The 8,234-nt window shown below is 26.5% G+C and overlaps 3 protein-coding genes across 4 annotated transcripts in view; all 3 read right to left on the bottom strand.

The window, feature by feature from the left end:
* Positions 1-183: 183 nt before the first annotated feature.
* LOC106793790 lies at positions 184-1,412 on the bottom strand. The gene is made up of 3 exons (XM_014760995.1): positions 1,345-1,412; positions 925-1,153; positions 184-402 (listed from the first exon to the last, which is right to left on the bottom strand). Exons 1-3 carry the CDS (start codon positions 1,410-1,412, stop codon positions 184-186), a joined length of 516 nt encoding a protein of 171 aa, XP_014616481.1.
* Positions 1,413-3,780: 2,368 nt separating this feature from the next.
* LOC106793794 (histone-lysine N-methyltransferase set1) lies at positions 3,781-6,133 on the bottom strand. 2 transcript variants are annotated; one of them, XM_014761001.1, is made up of 4 exons: positions 5,688-5,899; positions 5,389-5,538; positions 4,886-5,222; positions 3,781-4,641 (listed from the first exon to the last, which is right to left on the bottom strand). In XM_014761001.1, the coding sequence occupies exons 2-4, from the start codon at positions 5,463-5,465 to the stop codon at positions 4,078-4,080; spliced, it is 978 nt and encodes a 325-aa protein (XP_014616487.1). In that variant the 5' UTR covers positions 5,466-5,538; positions 5,688-5,899; the 3' UTR covers positions 3,781-4,077. The 2 variants fall into 2 exon arrangements, with proteins under 2 accessions (XP_014616487.1, XP_014616485.1); XM_014760999.1 differs by having other exon boundaries at positions 3,782-4,641; positions 5,811-6,133.
* Positions 6,134-7,150: 1,017 nt separating this feature from the next.
* LOC106793789 overlaps positions 7,151-8,234 on the bottom strand; it is a 16,387-nt gene continuing 15,303 nt past the window's right edge. The window contains exon 10 of the mRNA XM_014760994.1: positions 7,151-7,980. Within this exon, the coding sequence (XP_014616480.1) occupies positions 7,418-7,980 (563 nt within the window). The 3' untranslated portion in view covers positions 7,151-7,417. The remainder of the gene's footprint in view (positions 7,981-8,234) is intronic.

Raw genomic sequence — 8,234 nt, 5'->3', positions numbered from 1 at the left:
AAATTTATAATTAATTGTATATTAAAAATACATTTTTACTAGTATATATATTTATACTTAAATATTATATATTATATATATATATATAGATATACCTAAATGGTAACGTTATTATATACAAAAGTGATCATTGTGATATTCGTGAATTAAATTGATAATAATTTTTTTGTTTTGTTTGTATTATCAATGAATTTCTCTTGCAACAGCATCGAGTATCCTTTGAAAGGTAACATCGTCTAATCCAGAAAAGGGTTTATCCAAAGCAAAGGGTGAAAGAACGTAACGTTTCCTTCGTCTTCGACGAAATATGTCGTCGTAATCTTCATCTGTCGTAGGAGGATTTACTTTCGCGTAATACAATGCTGCAAATCCGCTGTAAATTAACAAAGCTGCTGTGGCAAGCTGTAAATAAAATTGATTTAACGTTAAATATTATATTTACTCGTTCTAACGTATAAATATATTTTAATAATACCAATTGTTACGTCATTTGTAAACTTAAAAATGCGATATAACATTTGAAACAATCAAACTTTTTTCTTCGACAATTGTTTCTTTCAATAATATTAATAATTGATAAATTTAAAAATAACATATTAAAATTTTCTCGTTACATATTGTTAATCCAGATTTATAATTGTGTTGTAAAATATTTATAAAATATCATAAAAAAATACGATATATATTATAATAAAAAAAAAATACAATTATTTTCATGTACGATATAACAATTGAAACAATCGACCTTTTTTTATTTTTTTTTTCGACATTTATATTTAACGTAATATTAATAATATTAATAAATTATAAAATAACACATTAAAAAAAAACGATTTCAGAAATGATGTTCACCATACATATTGTCCAATCCAATTTTATAATTATTTATATCCATATTTATTTACATATGTAAATATTACATACTTGAAATACGGCCCAAAATTTGTAGCTTCCCTCGTTTATAAGAAAATCATAGTAACCGGCCCAATAATCGACTTTCGGTTGACTTATAGCTTTCATATCGCCGTGATCATCGTTTTCATCCTGATCATGGTCATGACGATGATCGTCGTTATCATCGTGATCGTTCATGTAGTCTGGAACATCCTCGTCTGGTTTTTTATTATAACCACGCCGATAATATCTCGATCGTCTACTTGAAACGAAAAGAAAAAAAAAAAGAAAAAGAAAAAAATTACATCCTCGTGTGTGGAACACTTTTTATTTTATTTGATTTTATTTTTAACACACTCGAACAATCTTCGTTGTTCCAAGAAATAACAGACACACACACATTTTATTTTTTCAATTATTTAAAAAAAACATTCTTGAATTGGTTGTTACCTGTACGATTGAAGTTCCGTGTTTCCATGATCAACAGGTGTCTTCGTAACAGGTTGAAAATTAATCATAGTAGTTGATATAGATTCCAAATTTGTTTCTCTCGTCGATACATGATCGAGGTAAACGAAAATCACGAGAAATCGAATAAACCGATCGGTATGCATTCTGTTGCAATTAAAATTGATCATAATAATTATATCTTTTTTTTTAATTATATATTATATATATTACAATTGGAATAATTTTAATATATTACGTATATACGTAATAATATTTTGTATTCATTGAGTTTTTAGTAGAAAAGAAAAAAAGAAGAGAAAAATAATAATAATAATAATTAACTCACCTAAATGTATCGATTACGATGATATTCCTTTTCGATTATTTAACGACGAAATATTATTACGTTACTAACGGAAAAACCGGTTTTTTATGATTATTCTTTTTTCTCTTAAAAACAGAAAAAAAAAGAAAACTAATAGGAAAACGTTTTGTACTTATTTATCGTAATAATAATTTACTAAACCACAAGACAGGTTATCGATCGATACACGTAAATTCATCGATGCGAGAAACGAGATAGAAACGTAACATGTTCCGAGATTAGGTTAACACGCGAGAGAGACAGAGAGAGATAGAGAGATATTTTAAGAGAAAAAAAAAACAAAAAAAAAAAAGAAAGACACAATTGAAGTAATCCGTAACCTTCGTCGATGAATATAAAGAACGAACTGAACGATTTCTCGAAGTTAGTTTAGTAAGGAACCGTTTTTCTGTTTATTATCCAGACCGTAACTGTATCGTAAGAAACGTTAAACAAATGGGGAGGCTTTTGGTGGTAAACGCTAAGAGTACTAATTGTTACGGATCGTGACATTTATGCTAAGAAATATTTTCTTTCCTATAATTATCAAGGTAAACGCATCATAAATTTTATCCCATTAATCTGTATTCTTATTATATTATTTCACATCTTTTATCTTTACATTATTCATACCAATGTATCTATTATTTATTTTTTTTATGTGTTGATTTTTGTTCATTTAAAATATTAAGAAATCATTTAAATATTATATATATTTCGAAGTATAATGAATTTACGATTTATTTGTTCTATCGATATTAGAAAAAAAGTTGAAGATTAATTATTAAAAGATAATAATATTGTATTTTTTTATTGATCGTTCGTGAGAATGAATTTTTTCAACGTATTAATATTTTATCTCTATGTCGATGCAAAATTGAACCCAACCAAAGTAACACCATTCCTTTATGGTGTATTAGAGCAGAATATTAGCGTGTTCCTTCCTAATCGAGTCCCGTTCGGTCGATACTCTAAAATCTTTGAGCATGGGGTGATAATTACAGGTAGATAACGTTGGTTAGAAGAGGAAGATTGAAACGTGTGTTGTTTTTCCCTATTATATTTTTCTATATATCTTTTATATATATCTACAAAAAAAAAAATAATAATAATATCTAAAATAAATATATATATATTTAATTTATTTTTTGATGAGAGAGACAAATATATTTTTGTATTAATTAGAGATATGTTAATTTTTAATATTAATTTGTAATTTTATTTGTTAATTCATCGGAGAGAAATTAAGAACAAAACAAAAAGAAACAATTTACGATGTTATAAAAAATATTGTTAGATAAAATTAGCGAATTCAACGCGATCGATTCATTTAATTTTATTCGAATCTCTCGTTGTCAAATGAAATTGATTCGTGGTAAATATTTAAGTAGTATCTTTTGAAGATGAGAGGGATACCGACAGTTAAGTATAATTGGATTGATCAGGAATGTCGACAGGATCAATATTCACGGCTCGTTTTAAAGTAATCCTTTTGTATTTTGCCAATACCGATTAATTCTCAATACTCGAATGCTCAAAAACTGACAGAGAGAATTTCAAGGACGACGATAAAGAAGCGGTTGTCACCAAATATACTCATTTTATATTATTCTCAAATTCAAGGGTTTTACACATACACACATACACATGTACTCATATATATATATAGGTGCATAGTTATTCGTGACAATAAAAAATCGAAATGATTAAAACGAAATTCGATTAATTGAAATTGTTTTTATAATCTTTGATATTATTTTATAAATATTTATATAACTTTTTGATTAAAAATTGCAAATTAAATAAAAATATTTTACGAATGAAAACATTTTTAATATCAGTCGTAGATATTTAACTTAAATTACATTTATTTACATATTAATATATATATATGTATATAATACATATGAAACTTTGAAAGAGTCGATTTGTTGAGGAACGAATTAAAATATTAACTTACAAATGTTACATTCGTTTTAATTATCTTTGAATAAAATTTCAAAGAAAGATAGTATATATCTAATAATATAATAATGATCTCTCAAGAATTCCACAAATCAACACATTTCTATAATATTTCTCACGATGACATAATTGATCGATAGTTTCAATGTTTTTTTTTTTACATAAATATATTACACGTATATAAAACATATAATTTTTCTACAATTCAGTATTATACCTCGTATTAACGTTAAATACTTTTTTTCTGACTTATTTTATAATAATTTATAAATATATATCCATATATATATTAACGACACATTATATAAAAAAAAAAAAACCAACAATAATTGCAAAGAATGCAAATTCGTCGTGATCTATGGTGAATGGGATAATTTTTTTTAAAATGAAATCAATCGTAATTATTACGATCCTTTTCCAAATCTATCGGAAAAATCTTCGACACCATTGAAAACACGATTGGTTAAATCCCACCAATCAAATGATTCATTATTATTCATTCTACCGTGTCCAGCAACTTCTGCCAAATGTGAGGGAAAAGTAATTTTGTGTCTGGCAATACTTTTCAAAACTAACGCAGCTATGTAAACGATAAAATAAATACTGAAATAAAGTGGAATGTACCAAAGTTTTTTCCCAATGAAATAATATGAATATGGTCTTTTGTCGAGTCGTTGATCATTCATTTCAGGTTCTGGTGTAGTAGTATAATGATGATGATGATGATAATTATGATAATCCGGTATATGATCGTAAATTATTTCCTGATGATGATCATGATAATGATCATGATCCCGAGGATACGTATCATCATTATCATCATCATTGTTATCATCATTATCATCAAAAGTTGTTGGCCTATCAAATTCGATTGGTTTAGGTGCAGCATGATCATCGTAAGATGGTTCCGATGAAAAATTAGGAAAATTGGTGTCATCGTTTTGATGATTTGGAAATAAATCCATCGGCTAAAATACAACAAAAAAAAAAAGTTATACGCGTTAATTATCATTGTTTGTTTGTTTCTGATTTAATTATAGTATATTAAAGAGTGAAACAAAAGAGTTCGTACGTTTATTGTGTTATCAATTTTGTTTTATATAAATTGTATAATGGATTGTATTGTTAAATTTATTTTAGAAATATTAATTTAAAAAAACGTACAAACTTATTTTGTTATATATTCTAATATAATAAATAAATGATATTTACTTTATCATCCGTTACAATAGACGGATAATTATTTATACCAATTGGTTTTGAAATTGGTTTATCCATAAGATAATCCTTTGGTTTATTGTAATCATTTGTTTTGATACTATAAGGGCCAGCGTATATAGGTCTTGAATATCCTGAAATACTCGAACTTGATGGAATATTTGGATTCGTATCAGCTGACATTGAAGACATAGGTGTTGGACCGGATGAAACTATTTGTTGTTTAACTTTATGCTCGAAACTTGCTGGTGGATGAAATCTGTCTTGTATTTTACTTTTCGATTTGGTCGAATCTAATTTGGCCAATAATTCTTCATCTATAGTTGAGTATCTAATAAATAATATTATATATAAGTATATAAGTATTCATATTGTTCCGTATATGTTATTTAAATTTAATTGACAATATAAATATATAATAAAATATAATATTATTTTATTTTGTTATTAGTGTTAAATAAATTGATATTATAGTATTATATTTATTTATTACTTACCGTTTCGTCGAAGGATGATCTATAACTTCACCATTTTTTAATTTTGAAATTCTTGATGGCACATAAACAGGTGACATAGTAATAACAACGTCCTTTGCATTTCTTCCTTCATTTTCAACAATCCCAGAATTATTGGCTCTTACGAGTGCCCTTAAAATTAAATTTAAAAAAAAATATATATATATAAGTGCAAAACTATTTTAATTCCAATAATAATATTAGTTTTCGAATAAAATTGACATTTTATTTGACACGCGAGAACACGTTTGTATTATTTTTTTTTTTAAATTATATTTTACTTCTGTTATATAATAACGTCACGATTAACATGTAACAATAATAATAATCCTTTTTTTTTCTTAATCGTCAGACAAACGACATCATGCTTATTGTATTTTTATTGGATGTGTTTGCGATTAAACCTTGTGATCCATGAAAATGGCCCGTTTCCGGTACTTTTCGTCTCTTCACCATTCCTCGATACTTTCGCGTATGACGTTATTTCCGGTAACGTCAATGCAAATGATTCGTTTAATATATGACCGAGTATTATTAACAAAGCGACCAAAATTCGTGGTATCATCTTCTCTGATTTCTATGGGTGAATGGTCAACGCCACGTAACTTCTTGTATTCATATATAGACTCATAACTGTAACTGTTCGACTTACTATGGTGGTGGTGGCAAAATTTTTGTCCAAAAGTATTTTCTTACTCTTAAATCATATAGAAACGTTCAATTCTAAATTTCGTTAAATTATGGATCGTTGTTTTTTTTTTTTTTAGAATAAGACAAAATTGTCATTTGTTTAAATATAAATATATAATGTATCGTATATAAAATCACATTATACATTTTTTAATTCCCCAAATAAAATTTACTCATATTTATTGACGAATAATTATACGCAATTAATTTAATCGTTTTAATTCGTGGTTGTTCGGTTATTTAAAATTATCGATCATTGTCATCGAGTGTAAAAAAAAAAAAAAAAAGAGAAAAGAAATTAATCGACAAAATTTTGAATGACGTCAATAAATATCCCGTCGAGTTTCCCGACTATACTAATTGGACGAAACGATGTCCGAACAAAATTGCTCTAATTTTCTTCACAAACTATAACCGCAACCGTTACTAGGGATAAATATTTTGTCGTAACGACGTGTGAATTAAGATAAAGACAAACAACCACGTTAATTCGACCTCTCTCTCTCTCTCTCTCTCTTTCTCGTGTACGAGAGTAAATTACATAAATTGAATAATACTTAATAAAATTGTTTGCTTTTTAAGAGAAATTAACATAAGATCAGAAAATATATTCGAGGTAATTTAAGGATAATATAATAAATCGTCATTTATATTTATAACGGTTTACAAGATTATTGTTTTCATGGAAAACTTATCATCCATTTCTAATGAAACATACTTATCTATTAAGCATAATCTAAATACTATTATACAGAGAAAAAAAAAAAGAAATTTTATATTAAATANTATTAAATATATAATAATAATAATAATAATAATAATATATATATATTAAAATAAAAGAGATAAAATTTGCAATGTTCCCAGTCAAGGACAATATTTACAAAACATAGATATTAACTATACAATTTTTATGTACAAATAACAGTAAATTATAAAATTTACATATTATCGATCTTCCGTTTATCATCAAAACGAAATAACATCAATCAATATATAATATATAACAATTTATTATAAAACGGACGTAAACATTTTTATATATATTCTGTAAAAATATATATATATATTTGTTCTCCGATAGATTACGCGAGTGTGTATCGAATTATTTAAAAAATAAAAATAAAAATATTTCTGCCATATATATTATAATATAATACTTTCCATCTTCATAATATATTTTTGTTCGTCTTCATATATATATATATTATCTCCATCCTATCGAAATACGACAAAAAGAAAAAGAAATTTCGTTTCACGTAAAAGAGAGATCTCTAAAAAGGAACTTGATTAAAAAAAAAAAATACAAGAAAGATCATTTTTAAATGTCCGGTCGTATCTCTATCGTAATATTACACTCGTCTTCATCATTTTGTTCATCCCCTTGATCCTCGATAAAATTAGGATTAACCAATCCATTTTGTCCATTTTCTATTTTATCCAAATTCGTTGATGATTTTTCCATATTGTCGAGATTTTTCGCGTTATTAATAGCTTCGAAATCTTTCGTATCTTTTAATGTAACGTTGTTCAAAGTAACTTTGTCCTTATCTTTGACAAAACTTTCATTATCGATTCCACCGAAGTTATCTATCGACATTTTATCTTTTTCATTGGTAATATCATGATGCTGATTTTTTTCGTCCAATGGTATCGTCTCAACGATACCACGATCAAGACCATTCTGATTACCCGTCATCGTCTTTGGCTTCTTCTTAACAATGTCGTTCCCTTCCACTTGAGGCCTTTTCTTCAAATATAACGCATTGAAGAAGAAGTATATTAAACCGGTCACTAAAGAGATCACTGCGAAGATCTGATAAGTTGGTCTGGTACCGAATGCTTTCATCAGATAACCACCGATCAAACTACCAGAACCTTTACCTGTGTGAATAAACATGTATATATGTGTATCAAGAATAACACAATGAAAAGAAATATCAAATACAACTTGTTAAGCAAAGTTTCTTTCTTTCTTTCTTTTCTTTTTTTTCTTTTAACTCTTTGAAGCATGATAAAGTTTAAGATTGTCCACCATCTTTCTTTTTATTTAAATATGTACAAAAGGTTATGTTCGAAAGATTTAAATTACATTTGAAATACAACTTCGAAGTCATTATTTTTATAATTGAATAAAC

This window comes from Polistes canadensis, unplaced genomic scaffold (genome assembly GCF_001313835.1).
Source record: "Polistes canadensis isolate GaletaPanama2010 unplaced genomic scaffold, ASM131383v1 scaffold_19, whole genome shotgun sequence".
Taxonomy (NCBI): domain Eukaryota; kingdom Metazoa; phylum Arthropoda; class Insecta; order Hymenoptera; family Vespidae; genus Polistes; species Polistes canadensis.
The sequence above is the reverse complement of the archived record's forward strand: the minus strand, read 5'-3'. Positions and strand labels throughout refer to the sequence as shown.

What these genes read in the sequence shown, in the direction of transcription:
- LOC106793790 (XM_014760995.1), bottom strand. Translation starts at nt 1,412, where the DNA reads ATGATTAATTTTCAACCTGTTACGAAGACACCTGTTGATCATGGAAAC. An exon ending in ACGGAACTTCAATCGTACAG is followed by an intron (nt 1,154 to 1,344) that starts GTAACAACCAAT and finishes CGTTTCAAGTAG; the next exon opens with ACGATCGAGATATTATCGGC. An exon ending in AATTTTGGGCCGTATTTCAA is followed by an intron (nt 403 to 924) that starts GTATGTAATATT and finishes TTTTATTTACAG; the next exon opens with CTTGCCACAGCAGCTTTGTT.
- LOC106793794 (XM_014760999.1), bottom strand. Translation starts at nt 5,971, where the DNA reads ATGATACCACGAATTTTGGTCGCTTTGTTAATAATACTCGGTCATATA. An exon ending in CCATTTTCATGGATCACAAG is followed by an intron (nt 5,539 to 5,810) that starts GTTTAATCGCAA and finishes TTTAATTTTAAG; the next exon opens with GGCACTCGTAAGAGCCAATA. An exon ending in CTATTGTAACGGATGATAAA is followed by an intron (nt 4,642 to 4,885) that starts GTAAATATCATT and finishes GTTGTATTTTAG; the next exon opens with CCGATGGATTTATTTCCAAA.